The 14,668-nt window shown below is 44.2% G+C and overlaps 1 protein-coding gene across 1 annotated transcript in view; it reads right to left on the reverse strand.

Moving 5' to 3' along the window:
* Positions 1-14,668, reverse strand: part of KLHL7 (kelch like family member 7) — a 29,213-nt gene continuing 14,545 nt past the window's right edge. Inside the window, exons 8-11 of the mRNA XM_066585732.1 lie at positions 14,258-14,498; positions 12,088-12,289; positions 11,012-11,109; positions 1-706 (exon numbers count right to left, since the gene is read on the reverse strand). Of these exons, the coding sequence (XP_066441829.1) occupies positions 423-706; positions 11,012-11,109; positions 12,088-12,289; positions 14,258-14,498 (825 nt within the window). The 3' untranslated portion in view covers positions 1-422. The remainder of the gene's footprint in view (positions 707-11,011; positions 11,110-12,087; positions 12,290-14,257; positions 14,499-14,668) is intronic.

The raw sequence follows: 14,668 nt of genomic DNA on the forward strand, positions 1-14,668 counted from the left end.
TAGCAGAAAAGAAAAAAGAATCATGTATATTTAAAAACAAACATGGACACAAATTGGAAACATAAAAAAAAAATAATGAACTGTAGCAAGGCGTAGAACAAAGTGACAATACTGCTTCCTAGATACTTAAAAGTCATCTCGGGGCACCAGGACTTAAATATAACAAAGCCGGTACACCATATGTTTAAACAGTTCACATTAACATAAAAACTTGGTCTTTCACTAAAAAAACAGCATACTGCAATGCAAGTGACCATAGCAAAATATAACTGAATGAGAAAGCACAATCCACAGGTTTAGGCCCTTGTGTTGTCGGATGGAGTTTGGTAATGTACAACAGAATGAATCCCCCCGACGAGAGCCACAAAGGTTTTCATAAATAGACTGTCCTTTCCATGGGGCCGAGCGCACATCCTGCATCCTCATGTTTCCAGAGTCTCTTCATTCGCCCCACACGTGTCCACCACACAGATCAGGCAGCTGGTCACGGGGAAGGCTCGCACTTTAGAATTGGCAATCCATTTGTCTGTTTCAGTATTGTATTCAAGAATATTCCCTAAGCGTCCCACTCCCTGAAATCCTGCCAGGACATAGATGACGGACCCCACCGCGGCGCACTTCACAGTCACCCCTTTCCAAGGCATCGGAGATACCATCTTCCACTCATTTAGTTTGATATCATAGTACTCAACGCTGTCCAGACCACCTAAATGATACAATAAAACACATTAAATTTTAAATACACCATAAGAATACGCAATCTCTCCCCCCCAATAACTTATTTTATAGAAGGGAACAGGGTCGGTACCTAGGTCATAGGTGTGAAAATCAAAATGATCTTGGCTGTCACCCAGTGGCACTGATTGGTATTACAGACACTGGTTCAGAGTTTTCAGACTAAATATTAGGCTTCCATCACGTAGCGTTTTTCACAATGCTGTAGCTTTCTCTCTCAGGATTTCATCTGAAACTGCCAAAACCAGTACTCAGACTGAACCACGGGCTTTAAAGGCTATGTATACCTTAACACTGTTTTAATTTCCAAAAGCACATTGATTAAAAGACAGACTGCAAAAAGTCTTTATTAAAATTTTCCAATTGTTTGATTTCTTTGCTTGCATCATCTTCCAAGGCGCTGCAGCCTGGAGGACTGAAATCTTAGCAAATTTAGTTAGAGTAAACCGAGTGAGTCCTCCCCTAGTCTGCTCCCCTGTTTCGAATAAGCATTCACTGCCTTTCCACTGAGCTATGACAGTGGGCTTTGGTAGCGGCGAGAAAAGAAAGCTACTATTACAGTGGGATGTAATTCACGCTGCGTGAATTTTCTGCTCTAATTATAGTAGTAAGGAACAGAACCAGCAGTTAAGAGTAGTAAGGGGGAAAAGGACCAGCAACTAAGCAGAGAGAGAGGAAACATAGCTGTGTAGTATGGAGTAGGCGTGGTTAAAGGGAGCTAAGCTTGCATGAATTCATGAGAGACGGAGAGAGAGACCAACTGATCAGTACTAGGAACACCCCCCCCCCCAAGCAAGAAACCTGAAGGTAGGAGAGCTTGTACAACAAATATGAGGCTTACTGAATGTACAAGAAGGAAAACTCAGTGCAAAAAAACCCAAACAAAACAGGTAAGTGCATTTTTTCTGCGGGTACTTAGTAAGATATGTGTATTATTTTCATGTACAAAAGGTTTCCAAAGCCTTTAATTTTTTCAAGACAGAAAAGCATAGTCATCCACACTTTTCTATCCTCCAAAATTGACAGAACCACTTGGAAACCAATGTCAAAAGGACCCCAAGTCAGAAAGCCACAGCCTAGTGAAAAACAGTGAGAGAGAAGCCTTAGATGTGAAAGAAAAGGTCAAATAAAATAGTAGATTCAAACCATGTCTTGCAGTCATTTTACCTAGTCCCTCACAGATAGAAGAGTAAGAGGTGGATACCCCATTGCAGTATAAACTCAAAATCAGTACCCTAAAAGTCATTCGGTGAGAAGAATCTCCAAAACAGGTCAGGTTTACGAACATAGGTTATAACAGACAACAGATTAAGGCCGAATGCACACAGGCGGAACTTTCACGGCAAGATTCTGCTGCTGCACGCTGCCGTAGGATTGCATTGGTTTATGAAATCCTATGCAGACAATTGCAGAAAACTCGCGCAATAACAAAGTCACGGCATGTCCTATTTCAGTGCAAGCCTGGCACTGCTGCATCATCACTGACGCGCCGGCTCTGCACTGCGGCTGTGCGCCAGCTGGCACATCCGCAGAGCACAATGAAGACACCGGACAGGTAAGCCGCGGGTCACTTGTCGCACCCCACTGGGAGAATCTCGTAGCCGGAATCCGACCCGCCCGTCCAGCCTTGATGGGTATTTTGATTTCAGCAAATAAGTAGCATTTGATTTGTATAATGACAAGTTATAGTTTTCAAATATACTGCTGTAGGAATTCCTTATAGTGTTCAAGATCTCTGCTTGCCGTAATTCAATAGAAACATTCAATCTTTATTCCCAGAGGGTTAATATCTGCCCTGGTCATGATGGGCAGACAGGTGCAGGACAGATTAGTTTGTGTGGCTGAGTATCTGTGTGCCTATCCCATGCCCAGTACAGAAGGGTACCTGCCTTGGAAGTAAACAATGAAAGTTACTATTGAGTGACTGCAGGCATAGAGCTTGAGTAAGAAAAAAAAAAAAAAAAAATTATATATATATATATATATATATATATATATATATATATAGTATTTCTCAGACTATAAAACCGGATAATAGAACAGGTCCTAGGGCGCGAGGATGTAGGCTAATGACAGGAGGATAATGGTAAGAGGTTACTATGATGCCAGACCAAATACAAAACAATGAGACAGAACACACATATATATTTATTATATCATGCCACTAATTAGTATACTGCGTGGGAACTGCATCTCTAGATGGGCGCCTGCGTTGAATAAAATAAAGGTACAGCTTTATTCCTCATCCACTCCCACATCAGTATATTGCATTTATAGGGCAAAAATTATCCGACAGCCTTCCTTTAAGACCAAACAGTAGTGCTTGGAGATGGCCCTACTGGAGTGTACTCCATAGGTGGAGATTAGCCATATAGTCATATGTAGATGTTGTGAAGACGAACTGTGTAATATTTGTACTTAATCCTATTACAGAAAGAATCAGCTAAAAAGTACAGTCATTTCAATCAAAAAAAAAAAAAAAGCCCCCCAACCAAAAAGGTGCAGTCTTTAAGGTCAGGGATCCAATGGTTGAAAACTCAATAGATTCAAGGAGAGGGCCTGTGAGACTATTGAGAACCAGATTAAAAGGTCCCAAGGGGGAACGCTAAGATTAACTATAGGCCTAGATTTAAAGGAGGCCTTAAATTTGACAATCAGTGGATCCTCTGCAAATTTATTTTCAAACAAAACCCCTAAAATGGATACCTGAACCTTCAAAGTGCTAGTAGATAAACTCTAGAATTTGTGATGGTAATGGATTTAGGCTGCCTGTCCCCAGGGGCGATAAATCGTCCGCAGATCACGCTCTGTAAAGTTTTCCATAGGGTTGCTATGGTAAGCATAGCGCCTGGTGTCAACGAGCGGCGAATCATAGCGATTCTCTGCGGTGAGCCTATTAGATAGGCTTACCTTAGAGACCTGTCAGGGGTCCCCCCTCCTCTCCCGCGGCGGAATATCCCTAGCCTTGGCCGTGGACAGGGGGCCTAAAGATCCAGAGCCTCCCGATTAAGGAACCTCAAGAATTTTTTTTTTATAAATCCTAACAAATCTCGGACATTACCCATCATCTCACTTTTAAGTAATGTAGTGATCAAAGACTGAAGACTCCCTCTGGGTCAAAACTGTCCTCTCAAAATGCATACAGTCAAGTGGTTTGTAACCTGAGGGTGAAGAATTAGCCCCCAGGATAGAAGATCCACAATCCCCAGCAGTACCCAGGGATCTTAAACTGAGAAGATCTTCAACCATTTGAACCATGCTCTTCTGGGCCAAAAGGTGGTGGCGGTGTGGGGATGGGGGGTGTATCAGAATAACCCTCGCCTTTTCTTCTAGCATCTTTTCTGCTAATTCCAGCATCTTCCCTATTTCTGCCATCAGCATACTTGCCCTTGTGCCTCTCTGTTAATTTATGTTCGAGACTGCTGTCCAATACTACACAAAGGTGCTCATCTGCTGATAATAAAGCCGATCTTGCCACTGACAATTCTTTTAAGTTTGATGCACTGTATTTATTAAAAAAAAAAAAAAAAAAGACCTTCGCCGGTGACCCTGGAGTGTCTGCTCCCATATGTGAGCACTCCAACCCCAGTGACTGCTGTTGATTGTGATTATCCGGAGGAGGAAGTACCCATGGTCACCTTGTGTATCATCCAGGATGCGTTTCAAGTTTTTTTTCTGAAATGCGAATCTACTTGTCCAGATGGTAACGATCCTCATCCCAAATTTTCAGGATCTCCTTGTGCCCATAGCACTGCTGGGATACAAGCTGTTAGGGAACCTAATTTGGACATGCCTCTCCTCAGAAACACCGCTGGATTTTGAAGTAGCTCTGTAATCTGGGACTGAATTTTTGGGCTCTTTTCCTCAGGTAGGAAACTGTGCTGTATCCATGAGGCCAGGACTAGAGCTAGAAAAACCTGCTTCCTTGTACGAAAGGGTCTAGATTTCTTCTGATTTGCAACCCATCCTAATTTTCAGAGAACAGAAAACATCTGAGCAACTGCCTCCAGACGATTGGGTTCTGATTTTTCTACCACCAGAAAGTTCCCCAAATAGGGAATGTGTACACCATCGCTGCTCCCATATTCATAACGACTCGAGGAGCCATGGAGAGACCGAACAAAAGTGCTCGAGATTGTAGCTGGTAGATACATTTCTTTGATGTACAATGCCACTCAAAACTTTTGGTAGTTTTTGTGAATTGGAGTGTCATAATATGCATCTTAAATTAAGGACCACCATGAAACAGTGAGTGGAGAAAAGTTTTACAGTTGCTTTTAGAGTTTAAACTTTTTTTTATGCCAGTTTTGCCCTTTCAAATTAATAATTTTCCAGAAGAAATGATCTTGGTTTCTTTAACAGAAAGAGGGGGGTGGCATTACCTTGTTCTTTGAGTCTGCACAGGAACTAGCACACTCTTCTGAATCAAATCCAACACCTTTTTCTCTCAAGTTTGCATTTCCTGCCCTGTGCCAGGAATTGTGTGACCAGGTACCTTTCTGGGGGCCAGGATCGAAATTCTAGCTTTAAACCTTACCCTATAGTACCTATGATCCCGGTATCTGCTAAAATGCCAGTCCAGGCAGATAGAAATGACCCCAGTCTTCCTCCCACCTGGGTCCTAGCATCATTACTGACCGAATCTTCGTGCCTGCTTTATAGGGGTATTAAAAACATAAGGCCTCTTCCTCTACTCCTTGAGCCTTTCTCATCTCTCACGGACCTATCCTGTTAAGACTTCTTAAAAGGGACAAAAGGACTTTTTGAAGCTTGGAAAACAAGGTAACTGGGAACCCCTTTTTCTTGCCTGCGGCTTTATCCAATGGATCATTGAGAACTGGTCCGAACAAGAATTCTTCCAGACACAGGATGGCACACAATCCAGTCTTAAATAGCAAGTTCACTAACTAATTCTTCAACCAAAGTGCCTTTTGGGCTGAATTAGTTAGGGATGCTAAGGTAACAACATATGCGGATACGCAAGCCCGAAAATAAGCTGCCCCTTGGATTGTGGGTAGGAAGGAAAGCAAATGGTGCCAAGAGCTTTTTTTCATACAGTTGCGACCCCAATTGATCCAACATTCTAATAAGGGCCCTGACAACATAACAATACAGGTTGTTGTTAGATTAGGCTTAAAAGATGGTGCAGTTGATTCTCAGGCCCTTTTCGAGAACCCTTCTGATTCCTTGAATAATGAATTTTTGAAAACACCCATATCGTTAATAGGTAATGCCAACTTCTTTGATACTTTGGATATTGCAATGCCAATTTGGGGTGTTTTATCCATGTTTGCACGGACCTCGTCCTCAAAAAGAATACTTTTAACACCCTGAACTAAATTTCTCTTATCGCGCTTCTTCCATTCCTTTTTAAATCGGTGACTAAGAATTCTTCTGGACTGGAAGGGTCCTTTTTCTTTGATTTTCTAACCCTTCAAACATAATATCCTGAATAGAATGCCGTTTAGGCTCCTTAATCTTCATTACGGATATAATTTATTGGTGTAGTCACTGGGGAAACAAGGAAGGGCTGCCTTTTCCTTTGTACGAAGAAGAGGAATCTGAATGGATAACCGCAATTCAGAAGGTACTTGGTCTTCAAAATCAAGACAGGATGTATGATGCATACCTTTTGCCCTGAAATACTACATAGTATCTCTATGAAAGAATTCTCTTAAGATCCGAGATAAGTAATTTCTCTTTATCATCATAGATGCAACTGACTGCCACTTGATGTCACTTCCAGTGGAGGACTTTTCCCCCATTCAGCGATATTACCGCTTTCTCCCAGTACTTCTATAGGTGATGGAAGTGACACAACCATGTCACTTCTGGCAGAAGTTCCCCCCATCCAGCTGCGTCACTGCGATATCAATAACGTCCATATCACTTCTGGTGCTGCTCCTCGATATCGGACCCTGTACTTGTGCGCTTTCGGGTTGTGGATGCAGACACTAAAAGCCAGCTTCCTCACCCGTCCGGAGTGTGGAAAGACAAGCAAGAAGAAATCCCCAGTCAGCCTAATCTAGAGCCATGGAACATGGCGCCGGACACCACTGCAACAAGGCCCTCTGGATAGGAAAAGCACTCAACATCCACCTGGTAAAACAGAAACAAAAAGACAACCTTCCTTTACCCTCACAGGTTAGAGACTGCAGGTCTTCCTCCAAGGACAGGAAACCATGGATGCATATAGAAGCACTCAACTTTTTTTCTCTGCAGGTTTCCTGTCCTTGTGGGTGAATCCTCTCTTGAGATGCTGCCCTCAGGGGGTGAAGGGAAAAAGTTTATAATTAGAAGGTAATAAAGTTGTGACATGTTATGAACAGTCCATTTATTTTTTTCAGCAGGTGGAATGGCTAGAACAGCACAGGTCCGATTGCGGTATTGGCACAGTCCACAGCCGCTCATAGTGGAGATGATAAAAGTAAATAAAAAGAGGGCCAACATAATTTGGAGGAGTGCAGAGCAGCGCCACTAGTTTCTTGCATAATAATTATGTGAAGAGTGGCAAGTAAAGTAGCAATGTGGTTGCCTAGGAAACCAGACACTATATACACCAGCATACGTGACGGGCACACAAGAGTAAAGTGAATGCAGACTAAGTCCTGACCAAAGACAGCGAGAAGAGGTCACAGGTAGGGTGTACAGCAGGCAGATCAGGCCCTGAGGTGGAGGTAAGCCACAGGCAAGATCGGGTTTCGACTCCTGATTGCACATTAATGCACAGGGACTATTCATAGTGGGCTTTTTCTTGCTAAAAAAAAGTGTCTTACAGTCCAAAGAATACAGCAATTAAAAAGAGAACTTTGTTTTTCAATGAACATTTGCTGAAATCCGAATACCCTTTTAATGGCGACAAGAACACTCCCGGTTACTGAGCAACGGATACTGCATCCAAATTAACAACAGAACGTGGAGGGATAATCATTAGCATAAAGGATAACTAAAGGTTAAGTCTACATTATAAATGAGCCAGCACGCTCGGATAAAGCAGTTACTGCGGCAGGCTGTGGGTGGTGATCAACACAACCACATTAGGATGTGATGTAGTGGGGCTATAGTAAGATGTATATGGCCAGGTGATGTATTATGGTCAAACTCCCATGCAAACAAATTTGAGTATAATAGTAACAGGTAAATGCAAAAAAAACAAAAAACCTCCCTATTCGTTCACTAATTGTCATCGCAGACACCATCGCTGGCTTCTCGTTACGTGTAAATGCTCAGTGTTTCATTTAGAAGGTGAAGTGCTGAGCAAGAAGCCTGCGATCCAGCGAAAAGTCTTTATCTAAACGCTTTGCACGAGTGTCACCGCATGTAAAAGGAGCATTAATGAATGCCAATTTCTCCACAGTAATGCAACTCCATAAGCTCTGCTATAGTTGCAATCAAAACTATTCAACTCCCACTGCAATTTAAAGGGAACCGGTCATCATGTTTGAGCCCCATAAACTGTTATGGGGCTCAAAAGGTGATGGAACGGGAAGCGGTGTTTCATACTCAGACACCCTGGTTCAGCACGGCGTCCCTGCGAAATCGCCACACGCACACAGCTTGACCCTTTGCAGCCTGTTGTATGTGTGTGCGCTCTCCCATTCATCTCTTTGGGAGAGCAGACGCTTACAGTAAGCTGAAAAGAGTCACACTGTGCGCAGTAACTTTGCACACAATGCTGGAACCGGACGCCCGGTGAGTATGAAACACAGCTACCCGGAGCTCCTGTTCCACCTTTGAGCTCCATAACATAGCTTATATGGCTCAACAACAGGTTCCCTTTAAGTCTATTTGCTATTTTACAAACTTTCAGCTCTTTGCAAAATAAAAAAATAAAAAATTAAATGGCTTAACACAACTAATATAAACAAGTGGTTTCTCCAAACTCAACACAAAGCACTGCTTTTAATGACTATTGCAGTCTCAAAATTTTTCAGCTCCCTGAATAGAATCTTTCAGAGCACACATTTGCAAATTAGGTGTTGTCTCCAGCACACCTGAAGCAATTAATCAAGGACTTCACTAGTTGCATCAGGTGTGCTTGTGATAACATACATCAAATACTTTGACTTGCAAGGGTTTTGTTGACTAGGACATTTGATTGTATGGGTACTGGTGTAATGGGTCTCCACCAAAAGTATGGGTGGAGAGACATTGGTTGGCCAGGCCGAGTTACAGGGGACGGGCAGGTGACTCCCACAGCTGCGAATTTGGCCGATGCCCCGCACACAGCTCCCCAGAGACACATGTACCGGCTCTCCCCACTGACAGCTCACACATCTCCTTGCCCTCCTCCTCCTGGTCCTACTACTGCCATCTTCACTCCTGGCCCTGCTGTCACTCTCTCCGCTGGGCTCCCCGCCCCAACTGTCACTTTCCCCGCTTGGCTCCCACCTCAACTCCTGGCGCCGCTGTACTGACCCCGCTGTCACTCTCCCCAGCAGTGGGCTACCATCTAGAGGGGCCGGGGATGAAGACTGGACAGCCCTCCACAAAACAGCAGCAGATTGTCAGCCGGCAAATAATAGGGTCGCCAGGAGTAAGAGCGCTGTCTGTGGCACACTGCCGGCTGGAGAGAGCGGCATGCAAGAGCTGAGTGTCTAGGGCCGAAGACGGCACAGCCGCACAAAGCAGGAGCCTGTCACACAGCGCAGGAAACAATGGGCACAGGACACAGCAGAGACCAGGAACCAATCGGCAGCTAAGAGCGTGACTGGGGCATTACCTCCAGCTCTGCTCGATGAACCCCTAGCTTCCGGTGTCGACATAGGACACCAGTTGTGATTGTAGGTTAGCCATATTTCTAAGTCAAGAGAGTGGTCCAAAAAGTTACAGCAACCCTCCAGGCCTGGACAGAGAAATAGGAGTTTCTCTGACTACCTGATAGACTAATGATGCATACTAATGCACAGTGTGCAAGACCCTACACACCTGCTTTGATTAACCAGTGCTGGCCAGTCAAAGCAGCATGTAGTGTTAGATTACCAATGCATACCCGTACACAATGTTCATTAGGCAGTCAAGAGAAATGGTTCAGACATCTTTGTTTGTCAAGACCTGAAGGATCACTTTAAGACCAGAGATCACTGCCTTGCACAAACAAGGAAAAGGTTACAATAAGACAGCAAATGCACTGACTGCTCCTAGAGATAGAAGCATAGTTCCCAAGTAGAGAGTTACAAGGAACACTGACTATACTAAATGGACATGGCAGAAGGAGGCGGCCATCACCGGCTGCCACCGGATTCCTGAATAGGCAGGTTGTCAAAAACCCTTGACTGTAAAGACCTGCAGTGGCAGATATGTGGCAGCAGCCACTGACATTTACACAGTAAAGCATATACTGAACACTAAACATCTTCTTGCCCGAACTGCAAGACGTACACCTCTACTGGCCCAAAGGCTCAAGAAATATCGGCTCCAATATGCTCAAAACCAGAAACCTAAAGAAGCACAGGTTTGGTACTCAGTTCTGTGGTGCGATGAAACAGAACATGTACTATTCGGGCCTAAGGATCAGCAGTATGTCTGGAGGAGGAACAATGAAGCATACACTGAAGTGACCACCGTGCCTACAGTGAAGCATGGCGGTGGCTCGGTGATACTCTGGGGCTGCTTTGCTTACGATGGCACTAGAAACCACTTGCTGCAGGAGGGCTAGATGGATTTGATCAAGTATCAGGAAATCTTAGGAGAAAACATCATGCCTTCTTTGAGGAAGCTGAAATTTGGGAGTCATGGTACCTTCCAACAGGACAATGATCCCAAGCATAGCCCAATGTCCTGGAGGATTCTGCAGTGACCAGCACAATTACCTGACTTAAACCCAATAGCAAATCTGGGATGAGGTATAAAGGCGGTAGTTGCAACACACAAACCCAAGATAATTAGAGAGCTGGAGGCCACTGCCCATGAGGAATGGGCTAAGATCCCTCAGGAACGCTGTCAGAATCTGGTACCTGGCTCTGCATCACGTTTACAGCAGATCATAACAGGTAAAGGGTGCTGCAAGACACTGGTCATGAAGTGCTGGCATAATTTAGAGACTACAGTAGTCATTAAAAGTGGCATTTTTGCCGACTCTGGAGAAACTACTTGTTATATTAGTTGTGTTGAGCCATTTAAATTGTTACAGATTTGTTTTGTGAAAAGTTGAAAGTTTGCAAAGTTTGACAAACAAACCTAGTTTACAATGGGGGGGTTGAATAATTTTGATTGCAACTGTATATTTAGAAAGGTCATTAAAAAAAAATAAATTTGTAAGTCAATAAAAGCGTACCCAAACCATTCTGTCCACCAATCGCAAATATTTTGTCTTTCACAAACACCAGTCCGTGGTTTTTCCGGGCTTCAATCATCGGGCACAGTTCAGTCCACCTAATAGAATAAATGAAATAAAGAGTTTATGGCAGACTATATGAATGGAAACAATGCTATCAAACCCTCTACAAAATAGAAGTATTTATACTGAATATACCAAAAATCCAGATGATATTTGATGCAAACAATAAATAGAATATGTAAAAACCACAGGGAAAACATAATGTACGTTTCTGTACAACAGATTTACACAGCTGCCAGTGAACTCAAATCTGTCTGTAGGTTTCCGAGGTCCTCTTTATGGCATCTGCAGGGATCCAGAACATAGCATTTAAAAAGGGTTTTCCAGTCAAATTACTACCGATGACCTATTCCTCAGCATAGGTCATCAATAGTTAATTGTCTGAGGTCTACCTCTTGGGATCCCGACTGATCAGCTGATCGGGCGCCTGCTGTCAGTGTTGCTACACTAGGGTTAAAGGGGTTTTCCAGGATAGGTCATCATTAGTTCATTGGCCGGCGTTCTCCACTCTGGATCCCCGCCAATCAGTTGAGCAGGTGCCCACTGTCAACGTCCATACACACAGTGCTCAAAGCGGAAGCTGCTGCTCCGACCAGTGTAGTGGTGGGTGCTTGTAACTGCAGACGCAGCACCCAGTGATTTCAATGAGAGCTGTGGCTGCAGTTACAAGCGCTGGCCACTACACAGTGGTCAGAGCAGCAGCTTTCGCTTTGAGCACTGTGTGTAATGGCGCTGACAGCGGGCACCCGCTCAACTGAATGGCGACTGCCAGCCAATGAACTAATGAGGACCTATCCTGGAAAACCCCTTTATGTGACGAGAAAGGGTTGCAAATCACTCTAAAGATGTATTAAGAAATAAATCAGTACAGAATTGTGAACCGAAAAATTAAACGATGTTCAAAAAGAAGGCATTTAAGATCAAGAATATTTTCAAAAAGGGTTTTCTGTAAGTGCTAACAAAAGTTTCTATACATCTTCCCTTGTGATTTCACACTTCCTGGGCATACATACGTTTCTGTAGTCGGGTCATACACTTCACAGCAGTTCAGCACCCTCCCGGACACATTGTTTCCTAAACTGCCTCCACAGACATAGATCAGCCCGTTGGCCTCCACCATGCCATGACTGCAACGCTGGGTAAGCATGCAGGGCTTGGTGTGCCAGCTTTCGGTCCTGGTGTCATAACATTCAAACAAGTACAAGGCAGAATTTCCTAAAAGAAAAGAAGCAGAATTGCGTTTTTATAGCGCCAACATATTCGGTGTATTGTCTGTCACCGCTTACATCATTTAGGGCTCAGAGTCTAAAATTCCAGACTAAACTACTAATGTGTTTTTGGAGTATGGAAGGAAACACATGCAGAAGCAGGGAGACCATACAAACTTCATGTGGGTGTTGCCCTCAGTGGGATTCAAACCCAGGACCCCAAGTGCTAACCACATAACTAAGATTATGATGTAAATACATCATACGGAAGATGAAGATAACAGAGAATGAAGCTGAACACGACGAGTGCCCAATATTCACCACTATAGAGTATGCAGTCTTTAAGGGATTCCTGTCAATCTGGAAGCTTTCTGATAAAAAAAAACAACTGATAATTTCAGTAACCATTACAACGCACCGGGTACATTCGAGGTGTACAGATGTTCACACAGCCGGCACTTATAAGCTGTTGGTGCTCTTTGAAGTAGTTGTGCACTAGACCCTCAGTTTTCAACTTGTGGTCTGTGTATCCCAGAGGGGGTAAAGGTTATGCCCCTTGGTACTTAGGTCTAATGTCCACGTTCACATTTAATTTATAAAATCCGCGGGTGGCCCCCCGCACAGGAGATCCGTGCGTCTTGCTGCCCATAGGGATGCATTAGCATCCGTAGGGCAGCTAAAAGCATGCGGATGTGATTTTTTTCCCCCAGCATGCGGGTCACATGCGGATCTGCCACGCGGACGGCTCCTGCGGCTTGAAGCCAATGGAAGCCCTCCGTACCTGCGGCACAGCTGCAGCCGTTTTTGTGCTGTGCAGCGAATACGCGGGAGAGCAGGAGTTTAAAAAAAAAGAAGGAGGAGATCTGGCCGCGACGGAGGGAAGACCCGGAGTGTCTAGACAGGTGAGTATCCTGTCATTTTCCTCCCCACGTCCGTAGGCACGCAGGGATTCTGCTGCAGGAATTGTTCAGCGGAATCCCTGCGTGCAACTGGACATTAGGCCTTACACTGCACTTACGCCATGCTTTAATCATCAGCCCCCCACTACTATAACACGTGGATATCTGAAGAAACCGGCAGATGCAATTATCTCTGTACTCCCTTCCACTTCCCCACAGTAAGCCTGCAAAGGGCCTGTGTTCTGCATGCAATGCGTTCCCTTCAAAGGGGTTTCTGAGCCTATCAAAATACTGTCAATGTTTTATAGGAGCCAAAGTATTATTGCTATAGCCAAAATATATACATGATGTTTTAGTACTAGTATGTTGGGTTCCCATGGGACTGTTTAATCGCGAAAATCTCACGGTTTTGCCGCAGCGAAAAAAAAACGTGAGATAAGAACAGCATCAAAAGCCGCGGCACTTGGCCGCGGGTTTTGGAGCAGCTTCGCCGCATGCTTTTCCGTTGCGAACGGATCTCCCATAGAGAGGAGCAAGGCCGTAATGGAAAGAAAAAAAATTTAAAAAATTGACATACCGAGTCCCGGGAATCCACGCTGCAGCGCCGGCTAATGCCGGCTTTGCCACGACGGATGGCCCGTCTCATGTGGATGAGATTTTTGACGAATCTCGTCCACATGGCTACCTAATTCCGGGATTAGCAGCTGCAGGCGGATTTGCCGCAGCGAAATTCCGCAGCAAATCCGTCCTGTGTGAACCCAGGCGTATAAGTCTTTAAAGTTTGCATGACTAAGTTACACACGTGTGTGAGTCTTTTCATGGACACAATCCACTGGTTACTCAGATGTCTCCTACAATCTTTCCTTTTGCATAAACAACCAGCGTTCTGGAATTTCTTGCTTCCTGGTTGCTCATGTGATACGGATGTCACGAAAAGCTGCAGTCGCAAAAACCTCCATCCCAACACTGCGCAACTAAGAACATTGCGTGTCTTGTGGTGTGATGGATTTGGGCCTACAGATTTCTTTTATAGCAAGTCTGTATTTGTAAGTTACTTTGTATACTGTGATCCTCACCCACTTCGGAGCCTCCTGACGTGTAGATCTTGCCTTCAGCAGCACAAGCAGCAAGACTGTCTCTTGGAGTCGGAGGCCCCAGTTTAGAATACCAGGAATCTTTTACAACATTGTAGCAATCCATTCTCTTGATTGGAAACAGCTGAGAACCACCCAAGATGTAGACGACATTGTCCCAAAACACACACGCTGCATCCCGCCGTTTCTCAAAGGGACATCGGATATCAGACCAATTATAATCCTACCATGAAAAAAAAAACAAAAAAAAACACAAAATTATTAGATTACATAGCATAAAACAATCACATAGCATAAGGAAGGGTGTCAGAAATGGCAATTTGTAGAGGATGAGCATGTAGGAATGGCAAGTTAGTGACTGCTTCCTATCAGCAGTGGTCCCTGGGATTGACC

Source organism: Eleutherodactylus coqui, chromosome 12, assembly GCF_035609145.1.
Source record: "Eleutherodactylus coqui strain aEleCoq1 chromosome 12, aEleCoq1.hap1, whole genome shotgun sequence".
Taxonomy (NCBI): domain Eukaryota; kingdom Metazoa; phylum Chordata; class Amphibia; order Anura; family Eleutherodactylidae; genus Eleutherodactylus; species Eleutherodactylus coqui.